The sequence below is a fragment of the Nannospalax galili genome, unplaced genomic scaffold (assembly GCF_000622305.1).
Source record: "Nannospalax galili isolate Female #2095 unplaced genomic scaffold, S.galili_v1.0 scaffold385, whole genome shotgun sequence".
Lineage (NCBI taxonomy): Eukaryota > Metazoa > Chordata > Mammalia > Rodentia > Spalacidae > Nannospalax > Nannospalax galili.
Window position 1 is genome coordinate 1,423,497 of NW_008354956.1, and position 23,569 is coordinate 1,447,065.

Consider the following 23,569-nt stretch of genomic DNA (forward strand, 5'->3'; position numbering starts at 1 on the left):
GCCGCGACCCGGGCCGGCCAGCGTCTCCCGCACCAGCGCCCAAAGCTCGCGCTGCAGCGCCTCGTACAGCAGAGCCACGTCCCGCGCGCGCCGGCCCCCGCCCGGCGTCTCCCCCTGCGGAGGACCCGGGGCCCCGCCGCCCGACGACGCCAGCTCCTCCGCCTCCAGTTCCAAGATGTGCTCGTCGGCGCGGGCCAGCTCCCGGCGCTGAATCAAGCTCAGGATCTCTAGCACTGCGGGGAGGGAAAGATGGAGAGGTGGGCTCAGGACAGAGACCCCAGTGAGAGGAGGTGGGGGCACAGAGACAGAGAGAGAGACAGAGATAGACAGGGAGACAGAGATGGAGACTTGGAGAGAGACAGGGACAGAGAGACAGAGGCAGAGACAGAGACAGAGAGACAGAGACAGGAAGAGACACACAGAGACAAAGAGGGAGAGAGACAGAGAGACAGAGAGAGGGAGAGATACAGACAGAGACACAGACACAGAGAGACACACAGAGAGACAGGGACAGAAACAAAGAGAGAGACAGTGAGACAGAGAGAGACACAGAGAGACAGAGAGAGACAGTGAGACAGAGAGAGAGACAGAGAGAGAGAGAGACAGTGAGACCAAGAGGTAGAGAAAGAGATTGACAGAGAATTTCACCTGGTGGCACATGCCCTTAACACCAGCACTCCTACTTGGGAGACCAGCCAGGGCTACATAAGTGAGAGTTCCAGGCAAGCCTGGATTACAGAGTGAGACTCTCAACAAAAGCAAAACAAAGCCAGGGATGGTGGCTCACACCTTTAATGCCAGCACTTGGGAGGCAGAGCAGGCAGATCTCTGAGAGTTCGAGGCCAGCCTGGTCTACATGGTGAGTTCCAGGCCAGTCAGGGTTGCATAGTGAGACCCTTTCTCAAAAAACTAACAAAACAAAACAGATCAGTGAGATGGCTTAATGGGCAAAGGTGCCTGTAGCCAAACCTGACATCCTGAGTTCAAGCCCCTTTCCACATGGTGGAAGGAGAGAACTGATTGCTGAAAGTTACCCTCTGACCTCCATGTGTGTTTTGTCACACACACACACACACACACACACACACACACACACACCAAATAAATAAATGCATTTTTTTTTGGTCTTTTTGAGACAGATTCTCCCTGTAGTCCTAGCTGGCCTGGAACTCACTATGTAGACCAGGCTGGCCTTGAACTCACAGAGATCCACCTGCTCTGCCTCTGCCTCCCGAGTGCTGGGACTAAAGGCGTGCACCACCGCACCCAACATGGTCATTTTCAGCTACATAGCAAGTTTGGGGCTAGCCTTGGCTACATGAGACCTTGTCTCAAAAAATAAAAGAACAAACAAAAACAAAAGCCAAGTGAGAAATGTGCCTGCAAGGGAACAAGAAGAGGGAGGAAGACTAGGGTCAGGGCTGGGGAGCAGAGGGAGGAGATGAAGGGGCTGGGGCAAGAGCTCTGGAGAGGGAGAGAGGCCACAAGAACAACCGAGCAGGTAATGGAGTGGAAGTGAGGGCCATGCCTAGCTGGGTGGTGGTTCCTCACATCTGTCATCCTAGTACTTGGGGGGCTGAGGCAGGAGGATTGCCTTGAGTTCTAGGCTATCCCACCAGGCTATCAGGCTGAGCTACAAGATGAGATGAATTTGGTAAAGGAGGAGATGGGATGAAGGAGGTTGAGGAAGGGGTTAGGGACGAAGGGAAAAGTAATTAAGGGAAGGGACCAAGGATGGAGAAGGGTTTCCAAGAGGGGGTCAGATATGGACAGGGATAGGGAAGGAAAAACATATTGGGACTAGAGAGAGGGGTCTCAGGAAGTGGAGGGGCTAGGACCAAAGGGAGGACTTGAAGGGTCACGTGGGGCTGAGGAACTCAGAGGCAGGTAAGTGGAGATGGATGGAGAAAGCCATAGGGGACAGGTTTGGCATGGGGGGGCATTGTGGAAAGCAGAAAAGGGGTCTTTGGGGTGGGGATGGCTGTGTGGGTTGAGCACACACTCTAGGAATGTGAGACCCTCACAGAAAGGGGAGTCACAGAGTGGAGGCCAAGGGAGCAGGGTCCGGGTGGCCAAGAGTTACCCTCAACACCTCCCACCCCCCCTCCACTTCCTCCCTGGCAGAGAAACTATTTCCTGAGCAGCGCTATTTCTGCCCATCCGTTTCCAGAAGGCGGGGGCTCCCATCACCCCCTCCTCATCTCCCTGCAGTGCCCTCCCAGTCCCCAGGGAGCCGGGGCTGAAATAGCCTCTGTCCAGGATGTGGAGGGCAGCAGGGGACAGAAGAGGCTCCGGGAAGGTCCCCTGGCTCAGCGGCGGCAGAGGTGGGGGTGGGGCTGAGACAGGGCTTAAGAGGAGGATGGAGGTTTGGGAAGGCTGGGATGAAGATGGGTTGAGATGCAGGGGTGGGGTACAGAAAGTTAACATTTGGGGTGAGATTTGGATTGGAATCTGCAGATAGGCCTGGTGGGGCAAGTATATGCGATACCATCTATTAGGGAGGCTGAGGCAGGAGGAAACCTAACTTTGAGGCCAGCCCTGGGCAACTTAATGAGACCCTGTCTGAAAATGGACCTGTAAGATGGCTCAGTAGCAGGTAAAGGATTGCCATCATACCTGGGGACCTGATTCTTGAGACCCACATGAGAGGAGAGAACTGACCCTTGCAAGTAGTCTTCTGGCCTCTACGTGTGCACACACACATGCACACAAATAAATAAATGTAACAAAAATATTTTTATTCCTTGTTTTTGGGACAAGGTCTATGTGGCCCCAGATGACCTGGAAATCACTATGTAGACCAGACTGACTCAGACTCACAGAGATTATCCTGTCCCTGCCTCCTGTGTGCCATCATGCCTGGCTGCCTTTATGGATTTCTTTTTCTGGTCTTTTTGAAACAGGGTCCCCCTGCAGCCTGCCTCTGCCTCCAGAGTGCTGGGATTAAAGGCGTGCACCACCATACTCAGCAGCCTTTATGAATTTTTATGAAATTTTTATTTATTATCATGTATGTGCCTATGATGTGTTTGTGTATACATGTGTGTGTGTTGGTGTGTATGGGTATTTGTGTGTGTTGTATATGTATGTTTGTGTGTATATATGTGTATGTTTCTGTGTGTTTGTGTTTGTATGTGTGTGTTTGCGTATGTGTCTATGTGTATGTGTATGTATGTATGTGTATGTGTGGGTCAGAGGACAACTTTGTGGCTTCTGTTCTCTCCTTCCACCTTTACATGGGTTCTGGGGATTGAACTCATATCCCTGGGCTTGTGCAGCAATCACTTTTACATACTGTGCCATCTCGCTAGCCCAAAGATAGCCTTTGCAGAAGAGGACGGGTTGGGAGTGGGCTGTGTGATTTGAGATGGTGTCATGGAGGGAGGTTGGGATGGGGTTAAGTAGGAAGAGAGGGGTCACTCAGGGCTAGATGGAGATGTCACTGTGAATTCCCTCCAGGTCTGTACCCTCGACTCACCTGACAATGGTTCTTTCATCTTTGGGGGCTCTGGGACCTTGGGTGGAGGCTCAGGAGCGGCCTCACCAGCAGGTACCACCCTCTCTGCCAGGGATGCCCGTCGAGGCTTGGGTCCGCGCCCCAGGCGCAGGAAGGCCAGTCTCCGTGCTGCATCCCCTGCTGTCTCATCATCACCATGGGCTCGGAACCCCTGAAGCCGTGTCAGGAGACCAAAATCTGCCGAGCTCCTTCGGATGCCTGGTGCCAGCACACGGCCCAAGAAAGAGCGGGATTGCCCATCCCCAGGGCTGCCTGCCCGCCGGCCCGAGGTCCAGCCCAGTCGGAAGGGGGCCAGACCAGCCAGCTTCTCTAGGGTGGCACGTCGGCGACATGATGACCCATTGGGCAGTGTCCCCAGATCCCTGGTCTCATCTTCCAGTGTTGGGACCTCTTCAAAGGGGTTCCGTGAGGACCGTAGAGGCAGAGTCCCTGCCCGGGGCACCTTTGGGTCTGCCACCCCTGGACTCTTCAGGATTGGCATTCTGACAGGTGAGCACCTGCAGAAAAATAATGACCAAGATGGTGTTGGTGATGATGCCCTCATGTGCTGAGTACTTTGGATAGAGGGTGTTATGCACAGGTCCAGACACTTAGACACACAGTCATCAGTCAAGCCAGGTATCGTTGCACACCAGCATGTAGTGCTGAGGCAGGAACATAGAGAGTCCCAGACCAGCCAGGGATGCATAGTGGCACCCCATCTCAAAACACTGAAAACAAGGTTATGTATGGTAGCATCAGTCTGTAATCCCAGTCCTGGGGAGGTGGAGGCAGGAGGATTAAAAACAAAGTCAGCCTTGGCTACACTGTAAGTTTCAGGCCAGTCTGGACTATATGAAACCAAACACATGCAGGCAGACACACACACACACGCGCACGCACACACACACACACACACAGCTGGACAATAAGAAGAAAATAAATGTGTTGACACATGCCTGGAAATCCAGCATTTAGGAGATGAAGGCAGGAGTATTCATCCCAGTTCACCAGTGGGGTTTACACAGGGAGCTTTGGGCCAACCAGTCTACCTGAAACTCCATCTCAAAACAAACAGAGGCTAGAGAGGTGGCTCAGGGGTTAAGAGTTTGCAACTCTCTTGCAGAAGACGAGTTTCATTCCCAGCACCCATATCGGGAGGCTCAGAACTGCCCTGTAACTCCAGCTTCAGGCGATCTGAGGCCTCTGGCCTCCTTGGGCACCAGGATTCATATATACAGACATACACAGACACATAATTTAAAGTAATAATATAAGGGCAGGGCATGGTGGTGTACACCTCCAAGTCACTGTACTTGGGAGGCAGAAGCAGTCAGATCTCTGTGAGTTCAAGGTCAACCTCATCTGCATAATGAGTTCCAGGATAGCCAGGACTACATAATGGGACCTTGTATAATAAATAAATAAATAAATACATACATAAATACATAAATAAATAAAACAAAAATAATTAAATAAATCTATTTTGTTTTGTTTTTTTTTTTGAGACAGGGTCTCCCTGTAGCCCCAGCTGGCCTAGATCTCACAGAGATCTGCCTGCCTCTGCCTCCCAAGTGCTGGGATTAAAGGAGTGTGCCACTAGGCCTGGCTCTGAAAATAAATCTTTAAACAAATGAACAAACAAAATCCAAGCAACCACAAAAGGCAAAGCTCAAAAAGCAGTAATAGGGGCATGGCTCAGTGGTAGAGCACTGCCAAGAATCCCCCAGTGAGGGGCTGGGGTGTGGCTCAGGGGTAGAGCCCCTGCCTAGCATGAAGAAGGATCTTCCTAGGTGCCTGGGTCCACCTCTATACAGTCGTGACTAAGTCAGACCCAGGCCCTCCTTCTCATGACTTGTACCTTCCTGAGTACTATCTACCGAATCTCTTAATCTTCCTCTCTTGTCCTTTGTCCTGTTCTCTCCTTCCCCCCAACCAAGTTGGAACCCCTGACTGCTTCTCTACTCCAGACTCAATTTTATTATTTTGAGAAAGGGTTTCACTCTGTTGCCCAGGCTGTGTAGCTCAGGCTAGCTTCAGACTTGTGATCTTCCTGCCTCAGCCTCCTAGGTGCTGTGATTATAGGTATGTTCCACCACACCAGCATGTTTTTGGTTTGTTTTTGTTTTGTTTGTTTGTTTGTTTTGTTTTGTTTGGAGACAAGGTCTCGCTATGTAGCCCTGGCTGACCTGGAACTCACTATGTAGACCAGGCTGGCTTTGCTCTGACTCAGACTCACAGAGATCATCCTGTCCTTGCCTCCTGTGTGCCACCATGCCTAGTTGCCTTTATGGATTTCTTTTTCTGGTCTTTTTTAAACAGGGTCTCCCTGTAGCCCCAGCTGACCTGGAACTTGCTATGTAAATTAGGCTGGCTTTGATCTCACAGAGATCTGTCTGCCTCTGCCTCTAGAGTGTTGGGATTAAAGCCTTGTGCCACCATGGCCCTGTTTTTTGTTTTCTTTTGTTTGTTTTTTGGTTTTGAGACAGGGCTCCAATAGCTCAGGCTGGCCTTAAGCTTGTTTTGTGTCTAGACTATCCTTGAACTCCTGATCCTCCTGCCGTTGTGTTCTGAGGGCTGGGATGACAGACGTGTACCACCACCAAGCCCATTTCCAACTTCCAGTCTCAGTATTTCCAGTTCACTTTGAGGGACTTCCATATAGCCCACACCTGTTCCTTCCTTCTTTTCCTGAAACTTCTGTAGCTTCCCAGTACCCTTGAGACAAAGCTCAAGCCCCTGACCACAGCCTGGGGTAGTCTATTAGCTGCCTACCTTACCAGGGCTAACCCACCTCCTCCTAATTCTTTCCCTCTGGGTTTTGTGTTGGCTTGTCCTTCTACATGGAGCCTGCTCTTGGTGTTTTGGCTCTCAGAGCTGAGGCCCCCTCCTCCAGGAAGTCCTCCTGTCCCCTGGGCTGCATCAGGTCTCTCTCTCCTTCCTTGGGGCTCCTGTAGCCACTGGGCTGCCCTGACCCAGCTCTAGGCTGTCCCTATGTAGGGACAGGACTATGTCCTGGGGTGGGGGGGCTGGGCCTGTGACAGTCACTCGAGTCTATGTCCCTGGCTCCAAACACCAGTCAGGCACTCTCTGGAATGGGTGCTAACAGGAAACTAAGGAAGGAAGGAGGCAGACAGTTCATTCCTTTGGGGGGGGGTCGGTGACAAGCAGGCCACACAGGACCTGAACTCTGTGACAAGGGACTTGGATTCTCTCCCAAGGGCACCGGGGAGTTAAGGAAGAACACTTTTTATTCTGTAATAATTTCAGCATCAGGGATGGAACTCGGGGCCTCGTGAATGCTGGTAAATACTTTACATGGTGTACATGGTGTGTGTGTGTGTGTGTGTGTGTGTGTGTGTGTGTGTGTGTACGCACGTGTGCATGCCATGGACCCTGAACGCCAGGGTGCTTATGTGCAGGTCAGCGGACAACTTGAGGGATTCAGCTGTCTCCTTCAACCATGTGGGTCCTGGGGATTGAATTCAAGTTGTCAGGCTTGGCAGCAAGCACCTTTCTTTACCCACTAAGCCATCTTGTTGGCCCTAACAGGTGCATTTAAAAGTGATGAAATAGCCAGGCGTGGTGGCGCACGCCTTTAATCCCAGCACTCAGGAGGCAGAGGCAGGCAGATCTCTGTGAGTTCAAGGCCAGCCTGGTCTACATAGTGAGTTCCAGGACAGCTGGAGCTACAGGGAGACCCCGTCTCAAAAAAAGACCAAAAAAAAAGGAACTGTGATAGGATCATGGATCATTGAGAGGCAAAAGAGGAGTATGGGGAGGCAGAGGCAGGCAGATCTGTGAGTTCAAGGCCAGCCTGGTCTACATAGCGAGTTCCAGGTCAGTTGGAGCTACAGGGAGACCCTGTCTCAAAAAGACCAAAACCAAAAATCAAAAACCAAAATGAGTTCCAGGATAGCCTGAGACGCAGAGTGAGAGCACATCTCAAAAAAAACAGCAGAAATGGGCTGGAGAGATGGATGGCTCAGAGATTAAGAACACTGACTGCTCTTGCAGAGGACCCAGGTTTGGTTCCTAGCACCCACATGGCGCTAACAACCGTCTGTAACTCCAGTTCCAGGGGATCTGACCAATGCCCTCTTCTGACCTCCATGAGCATTTTTCGACACAGGTGTACTTACACACATACAAGCAATACACTCATACAAATGAATAAAATAAAAACAAATAAATAAAAACTTTAAACTGTCATTGCAGTGTTCCTGTCTTATATCTTGTTTCTCTTTTCTTTTTTTCTCTCTTTCTTTTTTTTCTCTTTTTTCTTTTCTTTACATCATGAATGAGTGAAATGGACTGATATGCAGCTCTGCAGTGCTGGTTCACTTATTTTAAAGGCTGTATAATATTCCAGTCTAGAACTATGACAAAATTGAGTAAATAAACCATTAGCTATTCACTTATTATCCTGTGGCTGGATATTATTATTATTATTATTATTACCTTTTTGAGACAAGTCTCCCTGTAGACCCAGCTGGCTTGGAACTCACTATGTAGACCATGTTGGCCTTGAACTCACAGAGATCCAGCTGCCTCTGCTTCCCGAGTGCTGGGATTAAAGGTCTGCACCGTCACACCTGGTTACTGGTTGTTTTTAACTGGAACAGGATTCTAACCAAGTGTGGGCCAGGGGAGACCTGTGCGACATGTACCAATGGAAGCCTCGCAGAAAGGTTAAGGCTGGGTAGTTCTGAGTCAGCTGGGCTATGGGTAAAACTGCCTGTTTTCCTCTATGGGACATTTCTTTACACATTTCAGCCTCTAGACCATAGCTGTTGCTTCTTAGCTCTTCTGTTTGTAGACACACCATTGTGGGACCTCCCACTAGTCTCCATGGTCCCCTATCCCCAAGAGAGGCAGTCACCATGGCAACCCCTTGCTTGGAGCCCCCATGACTCTATAAAATCAATACATACATGGGGCTCAGCAGTTAAGAGCACTGATTGCTCTTGCAGAGAACCCAGGTTTAATTCCCAGCACTGTCCATAACTCCAGTTCCAGGGGAATCTGACCCCCCTCTTCTGACCTCCTCAGCATTTCACGACACGGGTGCACTCACATAAATGCAGACAATACACTCATACACACAAAATAAAAGCAATAAATAAAAAATATATTTAAAAAAAATCAACCCCCCCATACACACACACACACACACCATTCACATATTGATTCACTGGTTTTTCCTTCTCTAAACTGGTTTCCACAGGCCTCCCCACAAAATGGTTTCAGGTCCAAAGATGGCTCCATGGGTAAAAGAGCTTGCTGCCAAGCCTGATGACCTAAGTTTGGTACTTAAGACCCATGTGGTAGAAGGAGAGAGTCAACTCCCCAGGGCTGCCCTCTGACCTCCCAAGCATGCCCCTTACACACACACACACACACACACACACACACACACACACACACATGAGTGTACAAGTACTAAGTACATAAAGGTGTAATTTTAAAAGGCTCCTGCGGGGCATGGTGGCACACACCACACATCTTTAATCCAGCACTCAGGAGGCAGAAGCAGGCAGATCTCTGTGAGTTTGAGGCCGGCCTAATCTACATAGTGAGTACTAGGTCAGTGAAGGCTACATAGTGAGGACCTGTCTCAAAAAAAGGGGGGACTTTATGGTCTCCCTGCATCCCCTGCAAAATGCCCCCACTCTCCCATAATTGCGGGCTCCAATTGAATCCAGCATTGCCCAGACACTATATGCTATTTACACAATTGCTACAAACTCTCTCCCAACCTGCATTCAATTCCCCACCCCCAAATATTCCCAACACCTTCCAAAACTGGTGGCAACATTTGCCCCAAACTGCCCGCCCCTTTCCCCTTCCTGGCTCCAACACCCCCCTCTGCAAACTGGCCCCGACATCCTGCCCTCTCTGACGCCCTCCGCTGCCTCCCGGTGCCCGGCCCCTGACTCACTTCCCAGGCCTCCCTCAAGCCCCCAGCCTCCGGGTCCTGCAGGATGTCCAGCCCACCAGCACTTCCCTCTCCTGGCCCCTCCTCCTCTTCCTCGATGCCAGCCTTTTCCCAAACCCTCCTTAACACTCCTGACCTCTGATAGAGAGCCTGCCACCTTCAAGTCCCGGCCATCTAACCAGGTGGGGCAGCATACCCACCTGTAATTCCAGCATTTGGGAGGCAGAGGCAGGAGGATTGCCTGATTTTGAGGTGAGACTGGATTGAATAGTGAAACCCTGTTTACAAAAAAATCAACCCAGTGTAGCCTGTGCTATCCAGGCATTTGGGAGGCAGAGGCAGAGGATCAGCTGTTTGAGGTCAACTTGAACTACCAGAGATTTAAAAAAGAAAAAAAAAAACTACCCCAAACTGGGAATGTGTCTCAGTTAGTAGTGTTTGTCTAGGTAGCAGGCATGAAGTCCTGGGATTAGTCCCCAGTATACTGGGCATGGTGGCACTCGCCTGTGATCCCAGCACCCTAGAAGGTAGGATCAGGTCAAGGTCATTCTTGGATATATATGGAGTTTGAGGCCAACCTACATGAGACACTCAAAAAAAATTAAATAAATAAGACAGTTCATGAATGTAGATGCTGTTTTTTGTTTGTTTGTTTTTGGTTTTTTTTTCAGTGTCTCATGTAGCCCAGGCTGACCTGGAACTTACTAACTTGCTATGTAGACCAGGCTGGCTTCGAACTCATAGAGATCTACCTGCCTCTGTCTCCTGAGTGCTAGAATTAAAGGTGTGCACCACCAAGACCAGACCCATGAACTGCCCTTTTGAGTATCTCTAAACATGACTCCAATCAGTACAATCCCACTGCAAACCCTGTCCCCCAAACAACCCCCTGACCATCCAACTGGCCTCCATCTCCAATCTCCTTACTTACTGGCATATTCTCTCTCTCTCTCTCTCTCTCTCTCTCTCTCTCTCTCTCTCTCTGTCAGATTTTATTCATTTAATTTATTTTGTGTGCATATCTATATGTATGAGGTCAGAGGAGTTGTAAAAGTCATTTCTTTCCTTCTACTGTGTGGGTCCTGGGGATCAAATTCAGGTCACCAGACTTGGTAGCAGACACCTTTACCTGCTGAGCCATCTCTCTCCCTCTCTTTCCTTTTTGTGAGACAAGAGTCTTACCTCTGTAGTCCGTGCTGGTTGGAACTCACTACGTAATTCAAACTGGCTATCCTCTTGCCTCAGTCTCCACAGTTCTGGGATTATTTTCCTTTACATTTGATGCAAAGTCTCTCTGTATAGCACAGGCTGGCCCCAAACTCGCTATCCTTCTGCCTCAGTCTCCCCAGTGCTGGGGGAAATGTGCATCAGTGTGCTGGGCTCTCCAGTGTCCCATCGTTGTGACCCCCATCTCTGGGGAGGGAGCAAGCCTCAGTCTTCCCTCCAGAGTCAACGCACATTAGACCCAGTAACCACATCTTCCTCTTCTGCAAATGGTCCCCAAACTTCCCAAAGTCCTTGCTCCCTCTCCAGAACCCCAGAGCTCCCAAGGTTCCCCCTGCATGCTTCATCCAGCTCCAGTTTCTTCCTGCCTGCTCCCCAGCACCCACTAAAGTCAGCCTTCACCATTCCACCCATCTCTCCTGGGTCCAAGGTACCAGGTTCTAAAGAGGTTGGCGCAGCTGCACACAGCTCGTTTTTGGAAGGAGTTGGGGGCCTACATCCTGAACCCCCCAGCTCACTTACCTCTGTCAGCTGTCTGCTCTCGCTGTCCAGTCCCCAGACTACTTGAGCCAGGACTGCCAAGAGCTTAGATCTGAGAAAGGGGGGGCCATGAGGAGGACAATTTCCTGTCAGGAAACCTCTCCCTCTCTGAGGCCAGGGGCGGGAAGGACTCACTATCTGTCTGCACTTCTAGGCCAGTCTGTGGTTGGGTCCTGCTTTGACAAGGGCCACAGGCCCCTGTCCCCACCCTCACCCCTACCCCCAGGGCTTTGCTGGAATCCACCCACCCCCCTCCCTGCTTTTCACGCCTTCCAAGGTGACAACACCATCCTGTGCACCCCGGGGAGACACCCTGAGCTGGACAGATGCCCAGAGCTGTGTTCCAGCTGGGGCCAGGCCCTGAGCCTTTAATGGAGAAACAGATGGGGTCCCAAGGGAGTGTGTGGCTCTCTAGCTTTCCTTGTTAGAGGGGCAAGATCCAGAGAAAACTCAGCTGGTCCCAGAGGTTGGGCCTGGGGACTTAATGGGATAGCCTGGGATATGGTTTTGGAGCTGAAATCCTCTGCCTGAAACCCTCTACTCCAGGATCTGTCACCCTGCTTTGCTCGTCAGTCCAGTCAGGCATGGACCCAGCTGTGCTGTGTCACCTTCAGCCCACGCTCCACCAACTAAAGGATCAGATGTGTCTATCTCCTTTCATGGGGTGGTGGTGCTAGACTTGAACTCAGAGCCCTGCACATGCTGGGCAAGCACTCTGCCACAGCATCACTTCCAAGTCCACATCTGTCTCCTTTACAGATTCACATACTCCCACTCCATTGTGGAGTCAGTAAAGCAGACTTATCTGGCACACAGTAGGTGCTTAATAGAGACCTGTTTGGGAGGACTCAAGGTGTGGTTAAACAGTAGAGTAACTGCCTGGAATTCCTCAGTGAGGGGCTGGAGGTATAGCTCAGTAGTAGAGCACCTGCCTAGAATCCCCCAGTGAGGGGCTGGGGGTGTGGCTCAGTGATAGAGCATCTGCTTAGAATATTCCAGTGAAGGCCTGGTTCAGATGTTAATGGCTAAGCACAGGTTAATCCCCAGCACTATAAAAAGCAAAATAAAAATCCTGTTTTGTTTGGTTTTATTTGTTTGTTTAGACTTGCTATGTAGCCCAAGCTGGCCTCAAACTGTAGATCCTCCTGAGCAGCTGGCCTCACAGGGATTCACTATGACACCCAGATGCTTCAGTCACTTTGACAGCTGAGTCTACAGTTGAGGTGGTGGTTTAGCATCTCAGGAACAGCTTACCTGTATTCAACCTAGGATGGGTGAGCACTGAGAAGGGCAAAGTGGGGTTGAGTCAGGGCAGGAGCTCTTCCATGAACTCTGTGGGATACAAAGACTGGGACAGTGGGCCAGGCATTAAATCTCTAGGGCCTGAAGTCTCCAGTTAAAGGACTGACTGCTCAGGGCAGTCAGGGAGGGGCTAGCTGGCTGGTCAGCATGGAAGGAAAGGAGCAGGCTGCCTAGGTCAGCTTTTGAAAGCCATACCAAGATCAAGCACAGTTGAGGCTCAAGTGGTCCAGGCTAACCTTGAACACACTTTGTACCCAAGGCTATCTTTAGATTCATCATCCCCCTGCCTCAGTCCCTTGAGCACAGAGATTACCAGCATGTATCACCTTGCCAGGGAAATTTGATTTTTTAAAATACCTTATTTATTTAAAATTTTATGTGTATGAATGTTTTTCCTGCATATATGTAACTGCACCACATGTGTGCAATGCCCACAGAGGTCAGAAGAGGGCACCATGTGGTGCTGGGAAACAAACCTGGGTCTTCTGCAAGAGTAAGAGCAGCAGGTGCTCTTAACTGTTGAGCCATCTCTTCAGGCCTGATTTGTTTTTTTGTTTTTTTTGTTGTTGTTGTTGTTTTTTTTTTTTTTTTTTTTTTTTTTTAAACAGGGGTTCCCTTTAGCCCCAGCTGTCCTGGAACTCATTATGTAGACCAGGCTGGTCTTGAACTCACAGAGATCCGCCTGCCTCTGCCTCCTGAGTGCTGGGATTAAAGGTGTTATTCCTTAAATTGTTTTCATGCATTCTGTCATATATGTTGAGGCCTATCAAGCTAAGTTTCTGTCTCCAATTATTATGTCATGTGAATTCATCCCCTGGAACCTGGTCAACTTATCACTCCCTTAAAGAAGATCAAATCTAGGGCTGGAGAGATGGCTCAGCGGTTAAGGGCACTGACTGCTCTTGCAGAGGACCTGGTTTTGAATCCCAGCACCCACATAGAGGCTAACAACTGTCCATAACTCCAGCTCCAGGGGATCCGACACCCTCTTCTGACCTCTGTGGGTGCTGCATGACGTGGGTGCGTTTATATACATGCAGGTGATACACTCATACACATAAAATAAAAATAAATATTTTTTTAAAAAAGAAGCTCAAGTTTCCCTCTCCCAATGTCATCAGTAGCCAACAGGTTCCTTGGCCAAGGTGGGGCTTCCTGCCCATTTTCCCACTTCTTTTAAAAAATATTTTATTTGTTACTTTTTAAATGTGTATGAATATATTGCTTGCATATGTGTAAGTGCACCTGTGTTGTGCAGTGCCCTTGGAAGTCAGAAGAGAGCGTCAGATCCCCTGGAACTGGAGTTATAGATGGGTGTCAGCTGCCATGTGGTACTCTTAACCACTGAGCCATCTCTCTTGCCTCTTCTTACATTTAAAATTATATTTTACGTATTTTCTTGGAGGGGGCATGTGCATGCCATAATGCATATATGATGCTCAGAAAACAATTTGCAGGAGTCAGCTCTCTCCTTTCTCCATGTGAAGTCCAGGGATCACACTCAGATCTTCAGGCTTGGAGGCAAGCAACTTTCCCCGCTGAGCCATCTTGCCAGCCCCAAATTACCCATTTTATGTCTTGTAGTTGAGTGGGTCCTTAGTGTATTCACAGAGCTGTGTCAGGAAGCACCAGTATTTGATTCTAGAAGACTCCTATTACCCTGACTCTGACCCCCATTGCCTGTGCCTGTTTCCCAACAGCATCTGGTGACCACCAATCCTTGCCCCTGTCCAGCTGTGGATTAGCCTCTTTCTGGACATTTCATAGAAGGTGGATGGTATAATGCAATCTCTTGTGTCTGGCTTCTTTTCCTAAATAAAACATTTTGAAGGTCCATCCACTTTGTAGTTCCCTCCTCTGTATGCCTCAGTCTCCCGCATCTGGGGAATAGGGTGGAGGAGTCAGAGAGGCCATTAAGTGTACATGGAGGGCACAGCGTGGCGATCTGCTTCCCCCTAGTGGTAGATAGGAGTACTGCAGCTGTCTGTGTGTGACAGCAGAAAGGTTGTGAGTGGGCGGGTACTCAGCCCCAGATTCCACCTCCGAGATGGAATCCCACCCTGCATAGCCTTTGGGACGTTAAAGTATTTAGACCCTTGCCCTGAAACTCCTTCTTCAATATTCTTTAGGTAACACTTTGTCTTAATTTTTTAAATATTTCTTTTATTTGTTTGTCTTTTTGAGACAGGGTCTCCCTGTAGCCCCAGCTGGCCTGGAACTCAATATGTAGACCAGGCTGGCCTCGAACTCACAGAGATCCACCTGCCTCTGCCTCCGAGTGCTGGGATCAAAGCCATGCGCCACCACACCTGGCTATTTTTATTTTTAAAAAACATTTTATTTCTCGCCGGGCATGGTGGCGCACGCCTTTAATCCCAGCGGAGGATCTTTAATCCCAGGCAGGCGGATCTCTGTGAGTTCAAGGCCAGTACATAGTGAGTTCCAGGCCAGCTGGGGCTACAGGGAAACCGTGTCTCAAAAAGACAAAAAATTTTTTTCAATTTCTTATTTTATATGTATGAGTGTATTGCCTGCACGTATGTAAAGCGCACCCATGTCATATAGTGCTGCAGAGGTCAGAAGAGGGTGTCAGATTCCCTTGGAACTGGAGTTAAGGGCGGTTCTCAGCTGGCATGTGGGTGCTGGGAATCGAACCCGGGTCCTCTGCAAGAACAGCCAGTGCTTTTAACCATTAAGCCATTTCTTCAGCCCTCATCCTTCCTTTTTTTTTTTTGCAACGTCTCACTGTGTAGCTCTAGCTGGCCTGGAACTCACTTTGTAGGCCAGGCTGGATCTCACTGAGATTTGCCTGCCTCTGCCTCCTGAGAGCTGGGATTAAAGGCGTGCGCCACCACATCTGGATCCCACTTGTTGAATAATGAAGTGGCTTTAAAAAAAAAAAAAAGACAAGGTCTCCATGTGTAGCTCAGACTAGCCTCACACTTTTTTTTCATATTTTATTTATTATTTTTATTTTATGCCTGCGTGTAGGTAAGTGCACCTGTGTTGTGCAATGCCCACGGAGGACAGAAGATGCTGTCAGATCCCCTGGAACTGGAGTTACGGACAGTTATTAGCTGTCATGTGGGTACTGGGATTTGAACCTGCGTCTTCTGCAAGAACAACCAGTGTTCTTAACTGCTGAGCCATCTCTCCAGCCCCTTGCCTCACACTCTTAATCCCGTCTCAGCCTCCCAAGTGCTGGAATGACAGGTGTGAGCCTCCACACCTGTGTAATACTGAAGCTCTAATCTGATCCCTATGAAGTTTTATTTATCTATTCTGTGATTTATTGCGCATCGTGGCTGTACTATTAGCCAGAAAAGAGACAAACTTCCAAATTCAAATTGAAGACCTGTGCAAGCCAAGACTCCCAGCACTTGGAAGACTGAGGTGGGAGGATCAATAGTTGGAGGCAAGCCTGGGCTACATAGTGAGACCATGTTCAAAAAGAAACAAAAAGAAAGCAGGTACAGGCCGGGCGTGGTGGCACATGCCTTTAATCCCAGCACTTGGGAGGAAGAGGCAGGTGGATGTCTGTGAGTTCAAGGCCAGCCTGGTCTACACAAAGAGTTCCAGGCGAGCTACGGATACAGGGAGACCGTCTCAAAAAAAAAAAAAAAAAAAAGAGAGAGAAAAAAAAAAAGCAGGTATGGTGTCTCACACCTGTCATCTCAGCCCTCAAGAGGTTGAGGCAGGAGGATTACCTGAATTTCAGGGTCAGCCTGGGCTACAGAATGAGATACACAACAAAAACTCCCAGCTCTATAAACAAAGTATGGTGGTTCACATCTGTAATCTCAGCACTCCAGAGAGGGAGGCAAGAGGATCAGGAGTTCAAAGTTATCCTCAGCTATGTAACAAGTGTGAGACCTGCCTGGACAACAGAAGACCCTGTGTCAAAATAATTACATAACTGCTCAGTGTGGTGGTGCACACCTTTGATCCCAGTGCTTGGGAGGGAGAGGCAGGTGGATCTCTGTGAGTTCGAGGCCAGCCTGGTCTACCTAGTGAGTTCCAGGATAACCGGGGCTACAGGGAAACCCTGTCTCAAAAAGACAAAAAAAAAAAAATTACATAACTAGGGCTGTTGAGATGGCTCACCAGGTAAGGGGGTTGCTGCCAAACCTGACAACCTGAGTTCCATCTCCTGGGACCCACATGGTAGAAGGAGAGAACTGATTCCCCCAAGTCATCCTCTGACCTCTGCCCATGTGCCCAAACGCATCCACATTCAAAATCAATACACTTGAAAAACGTAATAAATAGTCTCAGCCATGCCACCCACTGTGTCTGCCACTTTGGGCATATGTGTCTTTTTTTTTTTTTTCCCTTGGGCCTCTGCCTCCTCCTCATCCATCCATGGGTGGAAAAGCTATGTTCTGGGTCTCACAGGGTAGGGATGGGATCCTGCTGATAGTGACAGGCAGTTACTCCTTTAACCAGCCACTGTTGGGGCAGTGGGAGTAGAACAAGGCCTATGGTCCCTAACCTTTGGTAATTCACATGTTGCTTTAAGCCACTAAACTTACATGAAGCATTTTTGGAAGAGACCCTCATTTAAGCTAGAAGAGATGGAAAGAAAGCTGAAAGTCAGAAATTACAGGAAAATAGGACAACATAACTAGACAGTGATGACTACCTATATTACCTTTATTTTAACTAGTTTTTACATTTATTTGTTTTAGTGTGGAGGGAGGGCACCATGGCTATGTGGCAGTCAGAGGACAACCTGCAGGAGTCAGTTCTCCTACCATGTGAGTCCTGGGCATTGAACTCAGGTTGTCAGGCTTGGCAGCAAACACCCACTGAACCATCTTACCAGCCCTATCTCTCTTTTTGGTCTTTTTGAGATAGGGTCTCTCTGTAGCTCCAGCTAGCCTGGAACTCTTGCTATGTAGACCAGGCTGGCCAACTCACAGAAATCTGCCTGCCTCTGCCTCCTCAGTGCTGGGATTAAAGGCATGTGCCACCATGCCCAGCGCCAGCCCTATCTTTGATTTGAATATAATTTAGTTAATTATGTGCTTGCATAATTTAATTTTTGATAATAGTTGTGGTTAATAGTCCCATAATTCCGAAACTATAACAATAATCTTGCTTGAGCTAGCACAAGTATACACACTCTCTCTCAACTCAACTTTCCTTTGCCCCCCCCCCTTTTTTTTTTGTCTTTTTGAGACAGGGTCTCCTTGTATCCCTAGCTGGCCTGGAACTCACTATGTAGACCAGGCTGGCCTGGAACTCACTAAGATCCGCCTGCCTCTGCCTCCCAAGTGCTGGGATTAAAGGCGTGTGCCACCATGCCTGGCTCCTTTTTTTTTTTTTGGACAGGTGTATTCCAGGCTACCCTCAAACTCACTATGTTGCCAAGGATGACCTCAAATTTCTGATTCTCCTGCTTCCACCTCCTGAGTGCTGGGAATCACAGATGTGTATTACCATGCCTGGCAACATCTGTTTTTCACAAAGGGAAACTGAGGCTCAGGAAGGTGAACAGACTTTCAGACAAGAGCAGGCAGGACTGATAACCTCATCCCAGGGGCTGCTGGCTCTGGACCAGGACTACGAAATACCCTCTTCCTTTCAACCCACCGTAGGTGTGGGTGGTCCTCAGAGCACAGTGTGACCTCAGCACAGCCCTTGCCCTCTCAGGTTGGTGATAAAGAGCAGCCAAGCCCTGCAGGCAACACCTGGGCTCACCTTCTGCACCTGCTTTGACTTGGGAGGAGGTAACAGAGGCCCCTCCTGCTCACCTATAGACAGAAGAAAGTGAAACCCAGAAAGTGCAAGTGTCCCTTCCTGGTCACCCAACCCTGCGGCGGTCATCCTCAGACCCAGCTTGGGGGGGGGCATATCCTAAAAGCTGAGGGTGACCTTGAACTCTTGATCCTCCTGTCTGCACCTCCAGAGTGCTGAGTACTGGCCTGGTTTTCTTTCGTTTTGTTTCTTTGAGTCAGGGTTTTGCTGTGTACTCCAGGCTGGTCTCTAACTTGAGGCAATCCACCTGTTTCAGCCTTCTGGGTGCTAGGATTACAGTCGTGGGTGGGGACACCACTATTGGCTCCAGCTCTCAATCTCTCTCCTCTCTCTCCCCCCACCTCCTTGCAGAACTCTGCTCCTTGAGTCTCTGTGTTTTTCTGTCTCTCCCTCCATCTGGCATCTGGTGTCTGGGTATCTCCCCATCACCCCATTTCCCACTCTTTCTGCCAACTGTCTTTTTGTCTCTCCGTCCTTGGCCTCTCTGTCCATCTCTTTGTGACCCTGCCTCTCCCCACCTCTCTCTCTTCTGCAATCTCTGCGTGTCCCCCCCCCCCACCCCGTCTCTCTCCTTCCCTCTCTGCGTCTGCGGAGCTCTGCTTCAGCATTTCCCTGCCCTTCCCTTTTCCGGTAAGTGTCTGGTCCTCCTGTGCGAACTTGCTCTGCACTGGCACGCCCAGACCTGCCTCCCGCCCCCAGAGCCCCCTGGCCAGCCTGGGCCTGCGCCTTTAAGAGCCGGTGGCGGGGGGCGGGGTCCCTGCGGCCCCGCCCTGCCCGCCCCTCCCCCTGACGTCCCTTCCTCCCCAGCCCCTCCGTCGCCTCCCTCCGCCGCCGCCCCGGGCCGGCTCCGCGCCCCCTCCCCGGCCCCCGCCCGTCCCGATGGCTCCCCGGGTTCCTCTTGCACGGGGCCACTAGGACCCTTGGCGTCCTCTCCCTTCCCCCGCCCTGCCCTCTCCCTTCGCTCGCCCTGCGAGGACTCCGGCGTCCAGGGCGCCCAGCTTTAGAGCTCGCGTCCCCAGGTCGGCTGGGGGGGGAGGGGAAGAGAGGGGACCCCGCGATCCCCACCCCCCCCCACCCGGCTACCCCTCTGCCTCCCTCCTTGGACTTCGGAGAAGATGTCTTCGAGGACGGCCCTGGCCCCGGGCAACGATAGGAACTCGGACACGGTGAGTGGGGGGGGCAGCCCTTCGGGGGGACCTTGCTTGGGTCCAGCCACTGAACCCCTCACCCCACTGGACCACTGTTTCTGCAAATTCTGGACTCTCACATCCGGGTTCGACCCGGCTAGCCCCCACCGACACCTCCCCTGACTTTCAGGAGGATCTTCCTCCTCCCCCCACCACCCCAGCCCTGCGCGACCCCTAGGGGCGCCCCTCTTCCCGGACCCTTCTCTTGTCCGTCTGCAGACCGCTTCCGCCTGGTCTCTTTCCTCCAGGAAGCCCCCTCCCCTGCCTGCCGGCAGCCCCTCCCTTCCCCGGCTGTTCAGTCTCTGGTCCCCTCCTAGCTGCCCGCAGCCTCTGCTCGACCCTTCCCGGATTGGTACAGACCCTGATCCCAAGGCGCAGCCCTGGCTTTCCCCCAGCAAGGCCCGAGCTGTCCTGGCTCTGCTCTAAGCTTTTTCTCTGGCTGAGACTGGGTGCCCACTCCCTCGGCAGCCCCTGTGCTGATCACCCCTAGTCCTCAGCGAACCCCCCCTCCCCCCGGGTTGCTGTGAGCAGCCTCAGAACAGGCTCCCATTGGAAGCTAGATAGCACCTTTCCTGGACGCAGGGCCCTGCCTGGTTCCCCTCAAGGTGTCTCCCCTCCGGGGCCTGGTCCTCCTCTACCAAGCAGCCCTGTCCTTGGATTCTTGGCACCTCTGAGGCCCCCCAGATGCTGCCCAGACTCAGTGTCTGGTCTTTTCCTGTCAGGAAGCCTTGGGCTCTAACCTCTAGGCCTGCAACCCAGGTTTGGATTTCTAGGCCCTGAACCAGGCTGACTCCGGGCCTCCTCCTGTATCTGCCTTTCTGCTTCAGGCAAGCCCCCTGTCCAAGCCCCCCTGCTGGGCCCAGTGAAGACCGTTCTTTACCTCCTTCCCTACTTTTGCAGCCCCCCCCATCTTTCCTAGTTGGGGGCCTCCCTTTCCTTGTCTGGGGTCTAGCATTTCCAGACAGCCCCTTCCCCAGCATTCTCCTGTTTCCAGAATACTCTGGGACTTGAACCCAGGGTCTGAACCCCTTTCCCTTGGAGTCACTCTTTCTGATGCCCTCTCCCTAAGACTTCTAGGCCTTGAGCTTCCCCACAGCCTGGCACTTAGCCCTTGGGGCTGTTTCTTGCCCTAGAAACTCTCCTATAGACTTATAGGCCTGCAGACCCATCTTTTTGCATTGAAGAACTGCTCCCAGAAGCCCCCTCTAACTTCTGGGAGTTACTAGGGCCCACATGTCTGGCTCAGGGACCCCTGGCTCTGCTCAATCTCCTATTCCCATGGCTTTTTTTTTCTTGTGATAGGGCCTCACTGTGTAGCTCTGGCTGACCTGGAACTCACTGTGTAGACCAGGCTGGCCTTGAACTCAGAGATCCTCCTGGTGTTGGATTAAAGATGGGCACCACCACACCTTAAGGTGGCTTCTTTCTGCTCTTCCTGGAGGGCTACCCCTTTTGTCTACCCTGCAGCACAGTAAGATGGCCTCCCCCCATTTCTCATATCTCTGATAGCTCTCCCTAAAAAACACAGCCTATTTACCCAGCCCCACCTCCTTTTCTGCTAGGATCACAGCCTTCACCCTAGATCCCAACCAGAGGTATTTATCTTGTCTTCTCCACATATCACAGAGACACTTCCCTCCCGTGATCACTGTTGGCCCAGGTTCCAATTTGGAGCTTTCAACAAGGCCCACCACTCCGGTGCCCCCAGTCACCCCAGGGAGGTACCCAGTTTTGTGGCCTTGGGTTTGAATGCTACCTCCACATGCTGCTTGCATTGTGTCCTCAGGAAACTGGCTTTTCCTTTCTGAGCCTGATTCCTGCCTTGAAAGTAAGGACGGAGTGATGACTTGAGTCCCGCAAAGGATTCCTGGGGACCATGTGGGTGAAGGCTGACACATAGGCACGCTCATTGCTGTTGGCTGCTGGTTTGACTGTGGGTCGGAGTTAGAAGGCGGTGCCTTAGAAACTACAGCTGTCATTAGTTGCCGGGTGAGCTTGCAAAGCCTGCTCAAGCCTCAGTTTCCTTCTAAGTGTGTTGATGGTGGCACCTCCCTGTCAGAGACCTCTCCAGGTCACCTGTCATTATTACTATCTTAATTATTCAGATAAACTCCAAGTCACATTGAGTTTCTGTCCCTCCCTTGCTGTGTGATCTCAGGCCAGTGACCTCACCTCTCTGAGCCTCAATTTCTGTATCTGTCTAATTGGGCTCATAGCGGGCCTTCCTCTTTTGTGGCTAAGATTGGTGTGTAGTGGGGCTACAAGGATGGGTGATTCCTGTCTCCTAACTCTTTGTAAGGATGACCTGCCTTGCCTGAGTGTCACCTGCATCCTTTTGCAATCTGAAATTACAGTCCCCATACCTTGCTACCTGGTTACCATGGTGACAAACACCTGGGGTCATGCTTTCCTACCCCATGTTATGGCTTCCCGAACCAGGGGACCAGAGTCCCCAGGTTCCCTAGCAACAGGCTTGCTGTTGGGGTGCCAACCTGGCTGGAGGGATCCAGGCCAGCTGGTGGGGCTGGCCAGTTTTAGTTCCTTCCCCAGTTCCTAGGGCTTCATCACCCCCTGCCCCAGCTGGCCCTCAAAGGGGTCTGTCAGCCATGCAACCTTCAATGGGGTGCCTTCCCATGCCAAGGGGAGCACCTTGGTGATACCCAACAGGGATTCATCTCTAAGCTCTTATCTCAGTGGGGATCTGAGGCCTTATCTCCAATCTCCTCCGCCCTCTGCTTCTCCCATGGCTTGTGCTTCTCCCCTGGCTGTGAGCAGCACCTGGGAAAGAACTCTGTACAAAGGCTCCAGGTTCCAGTCCCAGGCCTTCTCATCTGTATGTCCTATGACCTTGGGCAAGGCATTGCCCCTGCCTAATCTTGGGGAACTTTCCAGTCTGGTCTCAGGAATGCATATTGTGACTGGACCTGCATGGGAGGTGGGGCTAGAGGCAAGGACAGCAGCGGTGAAGGGAGCAGTGGCAGTCCATGCTATCCAGACTGGGGTGCCGTCTTTGTTTTTCTGTCAGTACTAAGATTGTATGCAGCCATTGCTCTCCCCACAGTGCTGTATCCGCAGCAAGGTACTGGATACTAATCTTAGGGCCTTGCACATGCTAGATAGGTGCGCTACCTCTAAGCCATGCCCCTGGTAGATTCTAGTCATGTGTACTACCAGGGAGCCACGCCCCCAGCCCCTCACTGGGGGATTCTAGGCAGGCCCCTATCACTATATCATCAGCTTACCTTTTGTTCATTACTGTGACAGGCAGAAAACTCAAGCACTGTACTAATGAGAGCAATCATCCACTTGTTGCTTTGAGACAGGATCTTACAGAGTTGCCCAGACTGACCTTGAACTCACTCCGTAGCTCAGACAGACCTTGAACTTAAAAATCTTTCATATATGGCCAGGCATGGTGGTGCACGCCTTTAGTCCCAGCACTTGGGAGGGTGAGGCAGGCAGATCTCTGTGACTTCAAGGACAGCCTGGTCTACATAGAGAGTTCCATCTGGGGCTAGAGGGAGATTAAAAAAAAAAACAAACTTCCATACTTCTGCTCCCCAAGTTGCAGGGGTGACAAACCTGTGCTACCAGGCCTGACAAACACTGTCGTCATGTGTTGGGAGTGAGCCGTGCTACCATGCCTGTTCAGTCCTGACCTTTGTTTCTCCACTGGACTGTGGGGGTTCAGAGGCCTCCCTCTAGGGCTCCCCTGGGAATGGAGTGCAGGTGAAGGTGCCTGTCTGCACAAGTCCTGCCTGATGCCATCATCTGCCTAGTAAAAGCCAGGTGTGAAGCAAGCAAGCTGGAGTAAGTTGTGATCTCAGCTCCTTGGAAAACTGAGGCAGGAGGATATCAAGTTCAAGAACAGCCTGAGCAGCTTTACAAGACTGTCTCAAAATAAAAAGCAAAACAGGGCTGAGGATGGAGTGAGGAGATGGTTCAGTGGTTAAATGCTTGTTCTATATGGGGACCTGAGTTCAAATCCCAACGTCCACATAAATGCCGGGCATGTAACCCCAGTGCTGGGTGTGTGTGTGTGTGTGTGTGTGTGTGTGTGTGTGTGTGTGTATGTGTGTGTGTGTATGTGTGTGTGTGTGTGTGTATGTGTGTGTGTGTGTG

The 23,569-nt window shown here is 50.9% G+C and overlaps 2 protein-coding genes across 3 annotated transcripts in view; one reads left to right on the forward strand and one right to left on the reverse strand.

The window, feature by feature from the left end:
- Exoc3l2 (exocyst complex component 3 like 2) overlaps positions 1-11,216 on the reverse strand; it is a 33,446-nt gene extending 22,230 nt beyond the window's left edge. Inside the window, 4 exon segments of the mRNA XM_008852026.3 lie at positions 1-6; positions 8-233; positions 3,479-4,014; positions 11,181-11,216. The exon segment at positions 1-6 is cut by the window's left edge and continues 381 nt beyond it. Of these exon segments, the coding sequence (XP_008850248.2) occupies positions 1-6; positions 8-233; positions 3,479-3,998 (752 nt within the window). The 5' untranslated portion in view covers positions 3,999-4,014; positions 11,181-11,216.
- Positions 11,217-19,055: 7,839 nt separating this feature from the next.
- Positions 19,056-23,569, forward strand: part of Mark4 (microtubule affinity regulating kinase 4) — a 43,070-nt gene continuing 38,556 nt past the window's right edge. For both annotated transcript variants that reach the window (XM_008852027.3, XM_008852028.3), the window contains exon 1: positions 19,056-19,426. In XM_008852027.3, coding sequence (XP_008850249.1) covers positions 19,376-19,426 — 51 coding nt within the window. In that variant the 5' untranslated portion in view covers positions 19,056-19,375. The remainder of the gene's footprint in view (positions 19,427-23,569) is intronic.